This window comes from Trichosurus vulpecula, chromosome 4, assembly GCF_011100635.1.
Source record: "Trichosurus vulpecula isolate mTriVul1 chromosome 4, mTriVul1.pri, whole genome shotgun sequence".
NCBI classification, from domain to species: Eukaryota; Metazoa; Chordata; class Mammalia; order Diprotodontia; family Phalangeridae; genus Trichosurus; species Trichosurus vulpecula.
In genome coordinates, this window is record NC_050576.1 from 188603863 (window position 1) to 188624497 (window position 20635).

At 41.6% G+C, this 20635-nt stretch overlaps 1 protein-coding gene across 1 annotated transcript in view; it reads left to right on the top strand.

The window, feature by feature from the left end:
• CALCOCO2 (calcium binding and coiled-coil domain 2) overlaps window positions 1-20314 on the top strand; it is a 29936-nt gene extending 9622 nt beyond the window's left edge. The window contains exons 3-13 of the mRNA XM_036754903.1: window positions 7481-7583; window positions 7863-7996; window positions 8900-9025; window positions 10160-10287; window positions 10905-10995; window positions 11606-11728; window positions 12000-12086; window positions 15062-15157; window positions 17243-17378; window positions 18409-18437; window positions 19265-20314. Coding sequence (XP_036610798.1) covers window positions 7481-7583; window positions 7863-7996; window positions 8900-9025; window positions 10160-10287; window positions 10905-10995; window positions 11606-11728; window positions 12000-12086; window positions 15062-15157; window positions 17243-17378; window positions 18409-18437; window positions 19265-19438 — 1227 coding nt within the window. The 3' untranslated portion in view covers window positions 19439-20314. The remainder of the gene's footprint in view (window positions 1-7480; window positions 7584-7862; window positions 7997-8899; window positions 9026-10159; window positions 10288-10904; window positions 10996-11605; window positions 11729-11999; window positions 12087-15061; window positions 15158-17242; window positions 17379-18408; window positions 18438-19264) is intronic.
• The last annotated feature ends 321 nt before the right edge of the window (window positions 20315-20635 follow it).

The window sequence follows — 20635 nt, forward strand, 5'->3', positions numbered from 1 at the left end:
CATGAACTATAGTTGAATCTCAGTTATTACTGTGTGTCACCTACTTTGTGGATTTTTTTTTCCAGCAGCCAAGTTTTAAAATCCTAGATTGAATTCCTCCTGTCTGCTAATACAAACTTATTTTCATTATTAGCCTGAGCCATATTGATACAGGATATTTTGTTGTCCCACACTGTCACAATATATTCCAAACATTTTTAAAAATTATTTTCTCTTTTGAATTTTCCACTCTTCCCTTCCATCCCTCTGTCTTCTCGCTTTTCCTATACTAGCCTAATAGAGAATTCAGTGTGTCAGTTAATACTGGTATAGGTGGCATGGCTCTTTTGCTATCATTCCTTTATCTTTATTACTTCTGGAATAAAGCTCCTAGTTATTTGAAATTTCATAGTGTCATAGAGCTAGAAGGAGGAGGTAACTTGGTACAGGCCCTTGCCCCTCTACCCAAGTCTTTGCCTAAATCACCCAAAACAGATTTTCTTTATTTCTTTTTTGTTTTTAAAGAGATCTCCAAGGACAGAAAATTCATGATTTCATTTGGCAACCTTTCCCGATGTTTAATGACCCTGAAAATCAAGGAGAGGCCCTGTTAATTTTTTTATGACAGGCACCCACCCATCAGAACTATCCCTGGCAAATTTGTATTTTTTAGTGATGAACGATAAAGGTCAAATCTATATTATTTACACTGCAGAGTTGCCAATAGTAGTGACCTTTGGTTTGACATCTGTATGTTATATGCCTTTTGCTGATGCTGCTCCTTCTGAAACTAGATACCATTCCTGATTGCACAGTAAAAGAGAAGAAGCTGTTACTTCTTTGACTGCAAGTATGTACACACATACATGCACAGAAATGCACACCCCTCTCCTTAAAAAACAAAACAAAATACCCAGCTTCTTTTCTTCCGTCCTTTAGTACTTTGGAATACTAAGATCATTGATGAAATGAATGAACCCAGGCACAGTAAGACTGGTATCCCTTTAGGTGGATATAGCCAAAATAGCTCTAGCCTCTTTAGTGGCACCTTCTGAGGCTGTAGGGTTTTGAGCCTTCGGAGTAATATGGGTTTTCTGAGCCTTGACTGTCATTTTAGGACCTTTGCTGTCTTAAAAACAAGGGGTAGAGATGAAAGTTTTGCTCCATTTTTTATCCTTTTACTTAATAGTACCTTAATTCAAACTAGCATAATTTTTAAAATCACTAAATCAATATTGGAATGCATTTTGTGATTTTATTTTATAGCAAGAAAGATTTTGAAATTTACATTTGCTTAGACTAGGGGTGGGGAACCTGTGGTCTCGAGGCCACATGTGGCCCTGTAGGTCCTCAAGTATGGCCCTTTGTTCTGTGAAGTTTGGATTCAGTTAGAGGGCCACACTTGAGGACTAGGCTGCAGGTTAGACTAATATGGAAATGGTTGTATTTCGTGAACACATACTGCCAACTGATAAGTGGAAATGTTAGCACAAAAGATATTGGAAACCAGGAATCTTACCAAAGCAACCAAAACCTAATAAACCAAAGAAACCCACACCTTAGTTTATCTGCATCAGAGACACATGTAGTTTCAATAAAGAAATAAGGATACTACAAAGAGTCCAGGGAAGAATGGTGAAAGTGGATCAGGAAGATAGGATGGCTTCAATATGAGGACAGATTACTGAGACACAAGACAACATAACGAGCTTTGTCTGGAAAGATGAAGATTGAAGGGGAGGGCAGCAGTATAGCCATACTGAGGTTTTGACATTTGCAATTTCCTATTGAGAGGCAAGATAGTAGCTAGTTCTGGGTTGTGATCCTAGCTGTGTCACCAAGACTAAACCACTTAATTCCTCTGAGACTCAATTTCCTTATCTGTAAAATGGCATTAGTAATACTTCCAGTGCTTACCTCACAGGGTTGTTATGAAGGATATGCTTGGCACACCATAAAGCACTATACAGATGGAGGAGTTTTAGTGTATTAAATTATGAATTTTGGTAAACATGGACTTAGTCATCAGATTCACAAAATATTATTGGGGTTCTCAAAGTCTGAAGGAAAATTCTTGACTTAGCAAGTCATAATTATGTGATAGATTAGTATTGTTAAAAAAAATTTAGACTGGAATCAAGAAGCCTGGATTATAGCTTTATCACTAATCCGCTGACTAGGACAAGGAACTAATTAACTGTCTTAGACAGTTAATTTCTGTCATTTCAGTTTCCTCAGCTGTTTGTTGTTGTTGGTTTTTTTTTATTTTTTATTTTTTTGGAGGGGGGAAGGCCGGGCAATTGGGGTTAAGTGACTCGCCCAAGGTCACACAGCTAGTAAGTGTGTCAAGTGTCCGAGGCCGCATTTGAACTCAGGTCCTCCTGCCTCCAGGGCTGGTGCTCTACTGACTGTGCCACCTAGCTGCCCCTCACATCCTGTTATTAAAGGAGGTTAGGGATAAACTCATGAAATGCTCTTCTCACTTTACCATAAATTTTCCCTCTGAGCCATGTGAGAGACAGAAATGTGGCTCAGTTAGATCTCTGGTTTGAACCAATGTGTTGTTTTTGTTAATCCACATGGGTGAAGCTCATGTGGTGGGCATCATGGGAACCAAAATAGATCATTGAGACTTAAATTCTATCTTTCATTTCTGGCTTCCAAAGATCTCTCTGTATGAATTCATTTCATTCTTTGAGGTGGGATGTGAGAATTATTATGGTAGGAATCATTTTACAAATAGGGAACCCCCCAAGCAGCAATTAAGTTGATACTAGATTTCAGATCTTTGCATTTGAAATCCTTGTTCATTCCACTGTTACTGTTTCCTGAACTAGGCTTCTCCTTTTTTTAGCCACTTCACAGTGGCTAAGGGCCCAAGAGATAGAGTCACAAAGTGATAGCATGGGGGCCAGAGATCTTCCTCCTAACTCTACCCCAGTGAAGAAACCAAAGGATAGGAATCATACACAAATAAAAATATTCCCTCTGTTTGGAGGCAGCCATAATTCTGAGGCCTTCCAATGTGATATTTTGGACACAGGGTATTAAGAAACTGCAGGACATGAATGAAGACTCTATAAAATCCCAGTTTTTGTGGACCTCCTCAGGTTGTGACGTCTCCTGCTTGCTTATAACAACTGGGGTGTGTGCTAATTAGACACTAAAGCATACCCTAGTGTTTTCAGTTGTTTTCAATGTGGCCTTTTCAACTCTACTTTAACTTTTTAATAAACTAAAGTCGAATTTATTTTTAGTCCTCCCTCCCCTCCTAGGCCCGGGCAGCTTCAAAATATAGCAAATGGGCCAATTTTATTTTCTTCATATGCAGTCTCTCTGAAGGTGCTGTGAATCCTCATCCTTTCTCTGACATGCTCTTTTTCCACAACTGATTTGGGAGGGTCTTTTACCTTTTGGGCACCTGTTCAGTTCTCCCTTTTCTACCAAATGAGTCTTTTGCCATGAGATGTTTTATTTCCATTAGTGTCTTGGAAGGCTCTTTCTAGTCATTGAATCATAGTCATTACCATCAGAAAACCTTCATTAATTGTATATTGTAGGTAGCTTTATACAAAGAAAAATAAGTAAATATGGATGTCTGGCAGCTCCCAGGCTAAGGCATACAGCAAGCACTGGCATGGACAGAGATGGACAAGATAAACTTTTATGATCATGGATCCAGGATCCAGGACCTCAGGATGGGTGTTCTGACCTCCGCCAACCTTATCACCCATGTCCCTGCCATAACTTCTTCCCAGGAAATTATTTCTGTCCTCTTGATATTCTGCCAGATGTGCAGGAGGCCTTCCCTTTGATCCCCTGACATTGTGCAAGGTACCATTGTAGTACCTATGGCTGTTCATCTATTATCCCTTATTCTTCATAATTCTTCCAGGCCCAAAGAGTCCTGGACACAAAGTCAGAGGACCTGGGTTGAAATCCCAACTCTGAAATTTAGTACATGTGGCACCTTGGAAAAGTCACTTCATCTTCTTGGTCCTCAGTTTCCTCATTTGTAAAATGAAGGGGTTGGACCAGATAATTTCTTAGGTCCCTTCTAGCTCTAAATCCACAATCCTTTTATGGGTCTATATCTGATAATTTTTGTCAAATTATTTAATTTTTTTGAGACTAGTTTATCATTTATAATTTGCTAGCCTACCTTATAGGTACCATGTCTTTCCCCATTACTTTTATGATGACCTTTAATTTTGATTGCCTGGAGATTGTGGTATCTCAGGATTTGAAGCCAGAAAGTCTTACCAACAGAATGTTAGAGTTCAAAAAGTGGAGTTTTGTTTTAGGGAACAGATTAGAATTATTGATGATGGTGGAACCACTGCATTGGGATTCCCATCTTTATTAGCAAGGCAATAATCACAATACAGATGATAATTGTCAAAATGCCTATGTGGTTCTGTATTGCAAAATATAAGAGACTATTATTCAGACACCAAAGAAACAGGTCCCAAAATCAATAAGCCCAAATCCATCACAGTAGCAAAGAATTAAATACAGAATATCACAGCAGAGAACCACTCCATCCCAAAGCCATCTGCCCCCCTGCTGGGGCGTTGCCACCAGCAAACTCACAACCAGCATGTCTGCTCTTTCCCTCAGCTCTAACTGCTCTCTCTCTCTCTGCATTTGCGGCAACACACTTCCCTTTTCCTCTCAGCAAGTTCCTCCCACCACATGTGACTTAGGCTTCCTGTGACATAAGCAGGTCACATGGCCTACTAATGGGTGGGAAAGATCTTCAAATCTAAATTGCTATTACATTCAGCCCCAAGATCTTTCTTATCCATTACAGAGGTCAATGGGGCAATCAGTAGGAGTTTTGGGATAACTGGTGTCAATAGAACTTTACAACAATATAACAGGGATAACACAAGATAAGCATATAAAACAATATCATTCCTCCCTCAAATGAATGGGGCTCAAAATCTTGGAGTAAGGGGTGAAGGTCTTGTCCCCCATAGCTTCTTCCTGCTGAAATTAGACGTAGAGCTGTTTTTGCCCCAAGAGGTCAAAAGTCCCAGTTCTCTGACTGACTCTGGGTCCAGGAATGACACGTCACAGTCGTCAGGTTCGGGGGTGACATCCGAACATATCAGAGGGTGACATCTGACTTCAGCTTAAGATCAGGCATCTGCAGGTGGATGGTACTAAGCCTGCAGGAAACAAATCTCACCAACAGATTTAACAGACAAAAACCAAAAAGAAACAAGGAAACAATCATAGCCTCATTCACAATAGAATACATGAGTCAAGGATACAATGTGATAATCATTTTCTCCTGGATAAACAATTGTTACAGTATTTTCTTTCCCGTGTACTATAATTTCTGCAGCCTTTGGAATACCATCACATTCCTCTGTGTACTTATATGAGAAAGTAAACACGTTACTAAAAGAGAACAAAGCCAAGAAGACCAGAAGAGAACAGACATGTGGAGGGCATCTTTGCTGGTGGCAGCACGGTTTGGATGGCACTGAGGAATTGATTCTCAAGATATTTGAAAGAGGGGGAGAGAATGAGTGATTAGAAAAAAATCACACTCAGACCCCCAAAAAGGGGAAATTAAGAGGATATCAGTAACTCCCAATTCATACTTTATCATTGCCACAAAAATCTTCAGGAGAATACGAGTTAATGTGCATACCAAGGGCATCTCTAATGAACATTCGAGAAAGGAACAGGAAGGTTTTCATGAATGAGGTTATAAAGCTAGTGTATGTCCGGGGCCAGATTAGTACTCATATCTTCCTGACTCTAGGCCCAGTGTTCTATCCAGTGTGCCATCTAGCTGCCTCTTCAAAAGCTCTGGTGGTGTTAAGGTCTTCAATACACATGGACCCCTGGTATTTCATATCTCTTCTTTTATTTTTATATAATCACATCATATTGCTCTGATTTAGTTTATTGACTTCGCGATATCTTATGTAAGGTTTTCTGTATTTTGTTGTATGCTTCATTAATAACTTCTTAGGGTACAATAATATTCCATTCCATTGCTATGCTACAATTTATTTAGCCACTTCTGTTATCTGACATGTATACTTTCCAGTTTTTTCCTGTTACATATAAAGTTGCTCGTTTAACCTTTATCTACCCTTTTTGCTAACATGATTAGGATGTCTTAGCAGTGGAATCACTGGGATTACTGGGTCAAAGTGATCAGTTTTATGTCTTTTATTTTGTATCGCTAAGGTTGCTTAATTTCCAGAATGATTGCACCAATTCAGTTTTATTAACAGTGCGATAATATGTGATTGTTTTTCTTACAATCCCACCAAAATAGTGAATTTTTTCATTTTTAATGATTTTAATGATACATGTAAGATAGTACCTCAAAGGTATTTAATTTTGAGTTCTGACTTTAGAGATTTTGATTAATTTTAAGTGATTATTCATCATTTGTATATCTTCATGAACTGCTTGTTCATATCTTTTTTAAGTTTTATTGATACTTTTTAATTTTATATCACATTTATTTTCAAATAATGCCTGCCTTCCTTTAAGTTCTCTCCCTTATAGACTTTTCCTTTGCTCATGTCTTTTTGACTATTGCCCATCTATTCATTAAGGGAGTAGGTTTTATCCTAAAATTCACATCAGATCTCTATAGATTGTGGATGCCATCCCTATCCATTTCTTTAATTTTTATCTTGAATAGCTTTTTTTATATAATACATTTTATCTCTTCTGCTAGTAATTTCTAACATTTGTGTGACAAATTAGAATTTTTGGTCTTTCTACAGTTGAGATAAAGGTATCATTCTTTTTTCTCACTTTTATAGTGGTGTACTTTAAAAAAAATTATTTGCTTTTTAATTTTTAGTTTATAACATTCACTTTTACAAGATTTTGAGTTTCAAATTTTTTTCTCCCTCCCTTCCAATCTGATGTAGGCTATACATGTACAATCATATTAAACATTTTCACATTAGTCATGTTGTAAAAGAAGAATTAGAACAAAAGGAAAAAGAGAAAATCATATGCTTTGATCTGCATTCAAACTCCATAGTTCTTTCTCTGGATGGGGATACCATTTTCCATCACGAGTCTTTCAGAATTGTCTTAGATCATTGCATTGCTAAAAAAAAAAAAAAAAAGCTAAATCTGTTGAAGTTAATTATCACAAAATGTGGCTGTTACTGTGTACAATGTTCTCCTGGTTCTGTTCACTTCGTGGTATATTTTTTTTGTATTTAGATCATGGATCCACTTAGAATTTATACTCATATGTAGTAGGAGAAACAGATCTAATCCAGTTTTCTTAATAATTGTTATTATTGTTCCTTCCTGTTTTATAATCCTGAGTATATCAAGCCATCATGGAACATCTTTATTATCCATGCATCTATTTTATTTATTTCTCTTACCATAAGGATAGGAATTGTGTCTTCCCTAATTTGTTGCTCTCTCAACCTCTGTCACAGTGCTCTAGCAAGCAAATGTTCACTAAATTGTTTTTATCATTCCTTTGGCACTCCAGGTAGGATGGAAGACAACCCGAGAATATTACACCTTTATGTGGGCTCCTTTGCCCACTGACGCCAACAGTAAATCATCCTTGCAGCAACAAGTGCAGTTTAAAGGTAAGAAGTAGTGCTGAGAGTCAGCAGCCCTGCCTCTTTCGACAGGCCTGTCCCCTGTTCTCCTGGCCTACAGAGTGGCCTTAGAAAGAAACTCTTAACCATAATGATATCTAGTTCAGCCAAGCAGAGCTCTAGCTATAACCATAGCTAACCTTCTTTCCTCCCGATTCTAGTTGCTATGTTAATTTTTTGTGGAGGACATAAAGTTTTCCCAGGTTCAGGATTTCCTGCCTGCAGAGAGCTCCCCTTTTGAGTTAAGATATATGACTGTCTTTTCAGCTTACTACCTACCCAAAGATGATGAGTATTATCAGTTCTGCTATGTGGATCAGGATGGTGTTGTACGGGGGGCCAGTGTCCCTTTCCAGTTCCGTCCAGAAAGTGAGGAAGACATCTTGGTGGTCACCACTCAGGTGTGCAGATTCATCCTTCTTCCTTTGTGCTTCCCCCCCACCCCAGTTCTCCTGCTCAGGTTAAGAAAAACACTTCCAGGGTGGAGTTAGGAGATGGAAAAGGTATCTTTGTGGGCTATAGATATTCACTTGGCCATACAGTTTATTACCAAATCCTGGGGCAGAGTCCATATGCATTTTTTTAGTATTGAATAGATAATGCTGAGGAAAAGACAATGACCCCAGCCCTCAGAGACCTTCTAGTCTAGTTGTGGAGCCCAAATTGAAATAACTTAAGAAGAGTAACAACATTATAATAATTGATCTTTACCTTCTCTGAAATTAATTTACTGTCCAATACTCACGTCTTTGTGTGTATGCTTCACAGTCCCAACTGAATTGTGAGTCCTTTTGAGAACTGATGCAGTTAATTCTATTTACATAACTCCTAGCAGTTAGCATATTACTTGTGTTCAATAAATATGTATTGACTGATGCAAAATATTTTATACAATCAGAATAAGTACTAAGGAGATAGAGAGTATTCAGAATTAAGTGAGATTAATTACAGAAACCTGTTTGGGGGAGATGAATTTTGAGACAAAGGAGAGGCATAGATTGGTAGATAAGAGAAGGGAGGGCACTTAGTATATAGGAAATAGCATTGGCCAATATCTGTGCCTGGGAACATGATACTCTCTAGGATCGTTAATAATTATCAAGCCAGAATGTTTTCTAGCTCCTGAAATATGAATGATACTCAGAAAATAAGAATTCTTTGTTGGATTTAATTCTCCATTTCATTGAGATGTGATCAGTAGTAGAGAAGGAAGAGTGAATCTGTCAGGAGTAATCCACATCATCTCTTGCTAATTAGAATTCTGTTATTTTCCGTTTTGGATCTAAGCAGATGTTCTTTCCTAGGGAGAAGTGGAGGAGATTGAGCAACTCAACAAGGAACTTCGCCAACAGAACCAGGAGTTAAAAGACAACTGTGTTAGTCTCCAGAAACAGAACTCAGACATGCATGCTGAGCTCCAAAAAACTCAGGTATGGTGGCTCCTATGAGAGCAACTTTGAGCTCCGTTTCTGGCAGGCTTATGAATTTATCCTTTCTTCATGGCTTGTGTGTAAAACAACTCGTATGGCATCAGAAGATCTAGCTGAACCCCATCATTTTACAGTGACTGGAGTATGGCATGCAGCTGAAGTGGGAGAAGGCCCAGATAATCTAAATAGATATTTGACAGCATGTGCTAAAACCATTACAAGTTGATTGGAATTTGGGGATTGGCATAGAATGTAAATTAGTGTGGAAATCCAGACTACATTAGTACTGTAAAGAGTATTAACTAACAAATTTAGCTCAGATTCTATAAAACAATCGATAGCTTCTGAACAAAATTATGAAATTGAGAGGGGAGGAAATATAGAAAAAAACAAAAGGCAAGGAGTAGGAAATTGGAATTGAGGAAGAAATGAAGGATATAAAACAAAAGATAAACCCTAGGATCACTGGGTCTTCCTCTCCTCCCAGTTTTATACATTTTTTTCTTCTTGAGCTTTGTTCCTACTGACCTCTTGACCATCTTCTTTCTCCAGGCCTTTTCATAAACCCCTATTCCGAATTCTGTTGTAGAACTATTATAACAGGTTATTGACAATTTTTTTCGTCATCTTTCTAAGACTTTATCGTTTCATAGAATTCCTGAAAAAAATAAAAAATAGCGGTCTTTGATTCCATCTTCCCTTGAGGTCCTGTAAATCATCTCTGTTGCTGTATTTGAAGAGCTAAAAAGCTTTCTTCCTCATTTCTCATTTGCGTCCCTCCTTTCATGAATTCCTTTTTACTAAAAGCTTCCTCCCTGTGGGTTCTCCCTTTGTCTTTTTTCCTTCCATGTTCTTTGTTCCACCTTCAACAAAGTTCCCTTTGGACACACTTGAGAGAAGCTGATCACGTCTTGTGGTCTTATCTCTCCCCCAGAACCACCAAGTTTCCCATTGCTACATTCCCCAAAGTGGGATTTTGGAAGAATTTCAGGTCTGATGCATTTTGAGGATGAGACACTGAAAGAGGGCAGGAATGAGGAGAAGTCCAGGGTTCTCCGACTGAATGTTAAACACTGCAAAGATTCCTGGGATTAGGTGGCTCTATTCGTGGCTTTTATGTATCTTCTCCTTCAGGATCTGCAGGAGAGACTGGAGTCTCTGACAGAGATCAATAAGACATTGGAGCAGAGGGTCAGTGTCCTGAACGAAGAGAACGAGGGTCTGAAAGTACAGAAGGGCTGTTGGGAGACAGAAATGCTTCAGTGAGTGTGCTTTATGGACCTCTGAGACACTCACAATTCCCTGGGGATCCTGAATAGAGATGGGTTAGAAGCCATTGGAAGCTGATACTCTTGATAGTAATCACAATAGCTGACATTTATTTATTTAAGGTTCACAGAGCATTTAACATGCCTGGTTTTGTGTGATACTTATAAGAGCTCTGTAAGCTAGTGTTATCCCCATTTCATATAGGAGTAAACTGAGTCTTACATGCTGAGAAGCGTCACACAGCTAATAAATGTGAGAGGTTGGATTCAAACCCTGTCGCAGCTTCACGACTCCTCCCACTCTACCTCACTGCCTCTGTTAAGAGCATGTTTGTCTCAAAAGCAAAGAGGATCTCCTTTCAAGTGAGGAGCTCCAGGATTGTGGATCACAGCACAAGAGTTTGAGAATGTGCTTCAGGGACCCCAGCAGACAGAGTCTGCTGTCAGGCAATCAGAGCAAGACTGTAGAAGGGATTAGGGGCTAGTGCTGGGCAGGGCTAGCCTTGTTTAAACCATTCAAGACATCAAGAGGACATAACTGATCTCACTTCCCTGAATCCAGCGGAGGAGGCACAGGGGCAGAAGCTAAACTCAGCCTCTTCATCTCGTAGACTTAAAGTGCACAACCAGAATGTGGCCTCGGAAAATGAGAAAATGGGTGTCAGGCTGAAGACCACACTGGATCACCTTGACCAGCTTCAGGTAGGCAATGATGTAGTTGACCCCATGACCCTGGATTTCTTCCTCGACAACCTCCATTCTGTCTCTGCTCCTTCCCAATGACTTGATGATGTAGCTCAGGATAATAAACACTCTTAGGCTTAAGAAGCACTAGACCAGAAAGAATCTGAGGCTGTATTTTCCATTTATTACAATTCTGATTTGTCCCTGCCTCATTTCTTTTAAGGCCTGGCCTCGTAACGTTCCATCCCAGTCTACAAGTTGTTTATATATTTGCTCATTTCAGTTCCTATTTAAGATACGTGATACTGACTACGGCTGCAGACCCTTCCCTCCAGCCTTTTCAATGTGATCTAACCTTGAGGGCAATTCCTACATAGGAAGAAGGGCCAAGCACTGCAGCCAGACCCCCTTGTTCAGGAGCTGTGCTAGACTCTGTCCCTTAAGAGCTAGCATGTGTGGAGATGAAGTCCTGTAGAAGATGGAACATTGCCAAGGAGTATTTTATTTGAAAGTTTGGGGGCTGCCTTGAGAATACCTGTCTTTTGTCTTCGTGTGCCTTACAAAATCGCAGTCTTCTTTCATGCTGTGATCTCTACGTTTTTTGTCCTGTTGGCACTTTTTCCTCTAGGCACAGATTTCAGTAGGAGAGAAAGAAATAGAGAAGCTGACTCAGGGGGACCGGGACAGAACCGAGCAGTTGGAGCATTTGAAGAAGGAAAATGAACAGCTACTTCTCAGTTTGACTAAGCAGGTAGACCCATGGGGAAAAAGAGAAATACCCAAGCTGTTTAGACCTTTCTAAATGATAGGCCATTGTGCACATTGCCCTTCCATTATCAGCCTCTTTGCCTGCATGTGATTCTGGGGGATGCCAGGGGAGCCTGTCTGGAAAGTTGGTGTCTCAGTGGGCTTTTCTCCCAGAAGTTTAGGAAGAGGGGTCCCCTTGGGTCCTGTTCACCCTTATCTTCTCCTTCCCCCTGCCCCTGTGATGGTGCTTTGCTTAAGTCTGTGTATTTATACAGAGGGAGCACCAGCAGAAGCTTGAACAGACTGTGGAGGAGCTGAAGCAAAAGGAAACCGCATCAACCCGGAAGCACCAGGAGTTCACGGCATGTCTGAGTGGTTCTGAGGGAAGGGGCCTAAGAGAAGAGGAGATGGAGATTGTTTTAGGGACATGGAAAGGACAGCATTGTCTTTCTGAGCATCTTATTTCTGTACAAGTAGGGAAAAAGAGGCTATTGAAGACAACAGGGTGGTGAGGGTTTTCCCATAGGGATATAAGTGATGAAGACATTTAGAAAGCTGGCTGTCACTTCATGGTGTATCCTGAACAAGGAGGTAGGTAGGAATCCTGGGTCCCAGTGCTCTCCAGGTCCTTGTTCATGCACTGCATGAGCTCACCTAAGTTCCCTGACTTCTGAGGGCCTCGGATGTTCCACCAGGAAAAAGAATGATGACAATCCTTTACTTCCTCCTCCCAGAGATGGTATCAAGACAGACACATTTAATATACTGTATATAATACTTGTAACTCTTCAGGAGAATAGAGCTGTAGCATTCCAGGTAGTGAGAGTTTTATGATGATGAGTGTATGTATGTGTGTACATAAGTATGAATGAATGAGAAGGCAGCATAATGTAGTGGCTAAAGAGCCAGCCTTGGAATTTGGAAAAGCAGGTTTTGAAGCTGACCACTAGCTCATACTACCCATGTGACTGTGGACAAGGCAATGAACTGCTCAGTGCCCCAGGCAACTTTGTGACACAGTAACTTGTGAGTTTCTGATTTGTATAGTTAGAGGAAGTTAAACACCTTCCTGGAAATTTCCTACACAGATGAAATCCAAAGGGCAGGCACGCGCATGCACACACACGCACACATGTTTCAGCTCTGATACATACTTGACATCGTGACTCTGAGTAAGTCACTTAATCTCTTAGTACCCCAGGCAACTCTTTAAGAATGAGTCGCAGAACTGCTGCCAGTCTTCATTGTATAGGGGAAAATTCTCCCCATATTCCCTGTGCCAATGAAATCATAAGTCTGGGCTAAAACTATGCAAATGTGTATGTGTATATATATACACCTGTATGTCTTTGTTTATATACACAAATACATATTATATTACAATGCAGTATGGTCCAGACTTCCCCAACCTTAAATTGGCCTAGTAGTATAGCATTTATTGGGCAACCATTTGTACTACCTACGTAGGTTAGTTGTGAAAGACATTCTTTTGTTAAGATTATATTACCAGATCATATTACCATTATGTCATGGGGGATGCAATGGATGTCAAAGAGGAACTCTTAAAAATTGATTGGCAAGCATTAGAGAGATCCTGAGCTCTCTGATCTATTTTTCTTACAATTGTAAAATCAAGCATGGAGGTGACTGTAATTCTTTCTGATGTGATGCTGTGCCTTATATTTGGAAAGATGTGTGATTTCATTTATGTGATTACTCCTTCAGCTGACCCAGATGGCATCTTCTCTATGTTTTATGAGGAACCCTGGCCATCAAGGCAGTGTGCCATTTCACGTTTAGTTAGCTAGGCAGGTATACAGTTCACAGACACACAAATCCTTTTATTAAGGGAATTTGTTCTGTGCAGTTTGGATTCAGTCAAAGGGCTGTACTTGAGGACCTAGAGGGCCACATGTGTCCTAAAGGCCACAGGTTCCCCACCCTGACCTATAGTCATCAGGCCTCTAGTCTGGGGATAACTTCATTCCCTGAGCTTTTCACTGCAATTTCTAGAGCAATTCAGGGGAGTCTGGTCAGTGTTCAACAAAAAGGTACCACTTCCATATCCTTCCCTCCAAGGGGCAGCTAACCCTGGGGGCAATGTATCTTGTACTTCAGAGACCTAGGGACAAGAAAGCGCCAGTGGAGAAGCAGTTAGTACAGGAGGTGGAGCAGCTGAAGGCGAAGGTAGAGGCTGGGAGAGCCTGTTTCATAGAGAAGTACAAAGAGTGTCAGCGCCTCCACAAACAGATCAGGCAGCTGAAGGCTGCTGTGCTGGTAGGTGACCAAGGCAGGGGTGGGAAGGCAGGGGGCATAGGCCATGGGGGTCTTTAGACAGCTCATCTCTGGGGGCTGTCCTCTTAGATGCAGAGTGGAAGAGAATTTAAGGGCTGGGGTGGGGGTGGGAAAAGGAGCACAGCGTGCGTGTACTTGCGGCCCCAAGGTCCACTGAGACCTGCTGGCCCCATCCCCACTGAAGATCTCAGAATGTATTCCCGTCATCATTGGGCAAGTTCCTCTACAGGCTTAGATGGTACTTTTTCATTTCTGCCTTTTGAGGAAGCGAACGGGGACAGACAGAAGGACAAGAAAAGCCAACAGGAGCCTGTGGGGCTGGGGAGCAAGGAGCCTGCAGTCACCCCTGCCATCGGGTAGACCCTTCCCCTTTCCTACCTCAGGGCCAGCCAAAACCACACAGCAGCTTGGGCACCAGCATTCCAATAAAATCTGTAATAAAAAGGAGAATTAACTTTAGTGTTTTCTGAGGTGTGTGCATGTGTGTGTAGTTAGGAGGAGGTGGGGAAAGCATAAATGAGAAACTCCCAAGACTCCAGTGACTATTGAACTAATCTGTTATGCCCTCAGCCTCAGGGGACACCACCAGACTGAAAAGCAGAAGACTTCAATCCTTTTTCCATCTGTGACCTTAGACAAGGTCAATGCTTGTCAATTCAATGCTCCCTAATTTCTTAGAATTACTTGGTGTAGTCATAATCCTGGTTCTCACTAGGTAAAGTAGGCTAAGGTAGGATTCACTATAGAGTGTGAAAACCATTGGAATAAGGTGCTCTCTCACAACAAGAATTATTGTGCTCATAGCTCTCCCAGATTTCCCTTTGGTCAGTTTTAGAGTTCTACCCAACCACCCACTTTCCCCTTTCCTCACTTATATCCCTGGCCAGACCAAAGGGATTGATATTGAGTGCCAACTCACTCTTCCCCATGCCCAAGCTTCACCCGTAACAGAGGTTTCTGCCATGTTCCTACTTCATGTTGCACATGGGCCCAGTTCCCAAACTGAAATCTGTTCTTAATCTGATCTCATTTCTTTTGACAGAACCAGATCAGTGACCTGATGAAGAGGCTAGATGAGAGCAAATTTTTCTATCAGGAGCTACAGAGGGAGAAGACCAGATTAGAAGGAGAAAAAGATGTAAGGATGTACAAGGACAAGAGAGTAGATCCTCATAATTGGAGGGGAACCGAGTGTCCTGTTGGTTGATAATGAAACAGGAACTTGAAAGTTCTCTGACAGTCGTTCTGGCAGAGGATCCCATGACACCTGTAGCTTCCTATGGTGCATGAGGAGGCACTTCACAGAGAAGTGGTTTCATTTGAAATTGGTCATTTTTATACTTGAGCTTCACTGGTTTCTTCTCATCCAGTTCACTGCCATTATATGGGGGGGAGGGTTGGAGTGAAGGTTTGGATCTAGTCCCGGGCACTAAATTCATGTGAGCAACTGCTGATCCCCTGGCTCAGTGTTTCTATTGCCAAGCTGTGCACAGAAAAGACAGCAGCTATCTTGGTGTAAGGCACACAACTGGCTTATCAATGGTTTTTCATTGTTCATTTCACCCAAATTTATTGAGCTCCATTTAGTGGATTGACAGTGGTGTCAGATAAACCGGAAGAGAAATGATTTGGTCTGCCAACCCAAGGCCACAGAATGGAGGATGTGTCCATGTGAGCAGTGTTTGTGTTCTGGCTCCTTAGGAGCTGTTACATAGCTCCTTCCTCCTTGCAGCTGGGCACCCAGTGTCCCTGCAACCCTTAATTTCTCTGGGCCTCAGTTTCCCTGTCTGTAAAATGAAGTAGATAAGATACCCTCAGGTTCCTTTCAATTCTAGCAGGCTGTGATTCTGGACTGTACCTTGAGAGTGGGAACATGTTGACCCCTGAATCACAGATGTGCCATTGTGCCTCAGTGTCAGGGGCTTCATGAGGTACAGAAGAGATAAAGGGGAGAAAGCACTTTGTAAGCCCTGAAGTGCTATATAAATGCTCATTATCATGTGGCCCTCTAAAGTGCTTGGGTGTAGCCTTTTGACTGAGTCCCAAGTTTTATAGAACAAATCCTTTTATTAAGGGAATTTGTTCTGTGCAGTTTGGATTCAGTCAAAGGGCTGTACTTGAGGACCTAGAGGGCCACATGTGTCCTAAAGGCCACAGGTTCCCCACCCTGACCTATAGTCATCAGGCCTCTAGTCTGGGGATGACTTCATTCCCTGAGCTTTCCACTGCAATTTCTAGAGCAATGCAGGGGAGTCTGGTCAGTGTTCAACAAAAAGAAAAATGTATGCACGTGCACTTATAAGTTTAACTTTCATTATTAACTCTTAAGTCTAGATAAGCAACAAAACAAGCCCCGAATTGTAGATTGCAAATTTGCTAGTGATAAAGGCAGTCGTCATGTGGATCTTAGATTGGAGGAGACAGCAAAGGCCGTCTCTATTCCAGCCTCCCCATTTTATAGATGGGGAAACTGAAGCCCAGGGAAGTTAAGCAGCTTCCCCAAGGTTACAGAGGTGGGACCTGAACCCAGATCCCTTGACCTTGGGGGTCATTACCCTTCACTGCTCCACAGATGTCCCAAGAGTTTGCTGACAAGTAGAGAAATGGCATGGTTTCAAGCTGTATTTAAAATAGATCTTAATACTGAGGTATACCATATGGGGAAATAGGAAACATAGAAACCTAAGGAATATTAGCAATTAAGTCAATCATTTGATAGTTAAAAGTGATAAATAGGAGGGGATCTGACTCATTCTTCCTGTCTTTCCTTTGGCTCTATCTCTGTTCCTGTGATTGCTTAAAGATGAGGAAAAAAAGAAAAAGGGAATTGAAATTAGTTTACAATGTGTACAATGTGCACAAAATTAAAGATGTTACTTAATGGAGAGGTCAGAAGCAACAGTGGAATCTCTACAGCCAATTTTCAGTCCTAACCTGGGTACTCATGTCACAATCTGTTCCTAGACCACTTTCTCCCACTGTTAGCAGGTTTAGCATGCAAACTCTTTGTTTTCATAAGCCAAGTAGAATAAGCAAGATACAGCTGGTTTTTAAAACAAAATTGCTTAGATTAGGAAATGGTTGATTACCTGAAGATTTTATTGCTCTGGACTCCCCCGTGCCAGTGGATAATTGAGAGCCAGGACTAGTGTAACTCCTCCCTGAAAGCACTGGTCAGTTCATTACTTTTGCCTGTCACTTCATCCAAATATTCTCTTTGTAGCTCTTGCAGAAGGAAAATGACAGGCTGCTGTGTTATGTCTGTGAGGATTCTGATTCCAAGCTGCTGTCTAACCCTACTCCTGTTCAAGAAGCCCTAGAAGAAAATACTGGCCTCGTTTTTGGAAATCCTTATTCTGGTAAGTCCACTACCCCATCATTCCAGTTGGAAATGTTCTGCCTTCCTCCCTGCGCGCCCCCCACCATGTTAAATCCTCTCCCTTCTGCTCATTAAGATAGCAGCCCTGTTGTCAGTGCAGACATGGGCAGGATTTGCTTGTTGGGCAGAAGCTGAAGACCCAGTAGAAAGATTGCATGGCAGAAGGTGTTAATTGAGGAATAAATCTGGACCTGAGAGACGCAAATCAGATCATTCGCCCAGAGGCAGCAGACACAAATTGAGTCCCGCGGCTATAGACCCAATGTATAAATCAGAGAAACGTCTTTAGGTAGAAGATATACACTAAGCACCAAAGCTGGGGAAGCTAATTAAGGTTGGGAAATGTGAAATGGAGAGATGAGATGTACTGTCCGGTAACAGGCACCTAGGGAAGGGCTGGGGGTGGGAGTAGGGGGGAATGGGTGGGGAGGGTCACCCAAACAGATCTTGGTAAGGAAGGGGAGGTACATGCAGAGAAGATAGAAGAACTGAGACAGAGTAGAGTCCAATTTCACCTGCCTTTCAGGGTTCCTTGGTGAACATTCTTCAAGGGAGGGGACAGTTTGGTTTTGGTTTATTAGCTCAGCTTTCTTTAGTGCCCAGACAGTCTGAGAGTGTGCTATTGGGATTATTTTCTAGCCACAACCAAATTATGAAACAGGGGCGATCACAAGGCTGTTTTGCATTTTTTAAAATTGCATCTAATTTGCATAAAGTATCTTTGCATCTGCAGAGCTTCTGTAGTTTGATGTCAGTTTAAGGTTTTTTTGTTACTGGCAGGGTATCTCTTTTTGATTCTTCTTGTCTCTTCTTGCCACTCTGTTTCTTTCTCTTTATGACTGACTGGGGGTCTCCCACTTCAGAGTTAGTCAGATATAAAAGTGTTCATAGAGAGCTGGAGACAAATGGAGTGGGGGGAGGGAGGAAAACATACACACGATGCCTGCTAGGTCACAGTTGGAGAAAGGAAAAAATAACTTCCATGAATGAAACCTTTTTGTTTTTTCCAGCTACCCAAGACATCCATGTCCCCATCCTGGTAAGTATCTAATTGTTGGGCTTTCTCGTATAAATCCTAAAGAGATTATCCCTCCCTGCGTAAGCCCAGTAACCTGATCCTGAGGACCAGGGAGGGACTGATGAAATAGTTATTATTGCTATAGGGGTCAGTGATCAATTTGGTCTGTGGCCAGAACTGAGCCCTCTCCTCTGAAGTGGGTGGGGGTAGAAGGAGACAAAGCTAATCTTCTGCCTTTTCTGCTTCGGTTCACCTCTGGGAATTATTTGTTACAATTAGAGGCGGGTGAGTGATTCATTGAAATGGCTTCCAGTTCAGAAGGCTCACTCTTTATTTCTGTGTGAGCCACATCTGCACAACTGCTTGGCTCTTTGTTGTTGTTGTGGCAACTAGATAACACAGTAGGCATCAGAAAAACTCCCCTTCCTGAGTTCAGATACAGCCTTAGACACTTAGTAGCCATGTGACCCTGGGCAAGTCACTTCACCCTGTTTACCTCAGTTCATCTGAGCTGGAGAAGAAAATGATCACCTACCCCATTATCTTCGCCAAGAACACCCCGAATGAGGTCAGCTGTGAAGATGTGGCTCAGATCGAAATAAAGGAGTGCGTCTTCTGAACCGGAAGCCATTTTAGGGAATCGCTAATCCTGAACATCTCCTGATTGAGAGACAGAATGGTTTGTAAGAAGGGAAGAGTACACACAGCGAGGCCTGGGTCAGGAGATGGGTTTAATTTTAGACCTACCAGATCTGAAGCTCCATAGCTATACTTCTGTTTGGGTAACTCTACCGACCCCCCATCCCCACACTGAATGGTTGTTGATCTCTGTCTCTCCCTCTTCATAGCCCTCTATCAAAAAGTGCCCCATCTGCCAAGGGGTCTTCCCTGATGATGTGGAGGAAAACATCTTCGAGCAGCACCTGCAGATCCATATCCTGGACTGTCCATATTGCGATGAGGTTTTCTCAGAGATTGAACGGCAGGTGTATGATGACCATGTGTTCTGTCACTCACTTTAAAAAGTGTTACAACCACTTGGCCTCGGGTAGAGTCGGCCAGAAAGCCCCTCTTCGGAGTAATGAGTCAAGATTGGTTCTAAACCTGAAACTACTAAATCCACTCAGTCCTTCTTTTCTCTGGGGATGGCATCCTGATGACCCATCTTTGAGATACTTGTTAACCTTCATCCTTTTGGATCAGTCTCTGTTAGCTCAGATAATGGCTCAGGCTTTACTGTAGCCTTTACCTTTCCATAAAGAGACTCAGTGAACCCGTTCCAGAATGAGGCTGTGCTGGCTTTGCAGGCTTGTGCACTGAAGTGATTAGCCCTCTCTGTTGCCTAACTGCTGAATTGGTCAAGCCAGATGAAACTGGCCCAAATGAATTTACACCTTTCTCAGTTGTAGCCTGCATCTAGTCATTCAGGGGGATGACTGAGAATTTCCTTCTGTTCATTAGCAGCTTTTCTCCAACTAGCTGCTTTGATTGGTCACATTTAGCAAAGCAGAGAACTGGTGTGGCCAGGCTTTACTCTAGCCATGTGACGTAGCTTGCCCCAGCCTCCCCCTTCCTCATAGAAGTAACTGTTTTTGAATAAGTAGGGGGAGTTTTGTAATCGTGAGCACAGGAAATTTTCCCATGAGATACCTCCAGGTTCTCTGGCTGTCACTTCCCGATTTTGGCCTTAGAAATGCAAATATGCAATGCTTGCTGTAATGGCCTTTCATAGTGAGTAATTAGAAGCCAGTGGTTTGGAATTATTTTCTTGAGCAGCAGGTGGGTTTAAATTATTTTGGATAAGCAAGAATAATGGATACTTAATTCTATTAATCTCTTGATTGCTGAAGACTAATAAAATCCACATCTGTTTCTGTGACTTTGGTGATTTAACAACACTGAGTTGTGACTTTTGCTCTGGCAGATGTGGAAAGATGGCCCCAAAGGATGCTGGGAGGGAGAAACCTTGTAACTACCCCTTTCTTCACTCTAGTGTTTGGCAAATGAGGGCCCAAGGGATACATGCCATAGGAGTGGGGAGTGTATCAAGCATAGTGTGAAATCCTGAATCTTGTTCATAATCCCATATTCCAATTTTCAGAAATATAATTAAGAACTTGAGCAACCTTTGTGAGCTCATTGCAAAGTCCCCTTGTCCAAATGCTATTCTTAATTTTGTATAGTTATAGGATATGTGAGTTCCCATCTAAAAATATGTG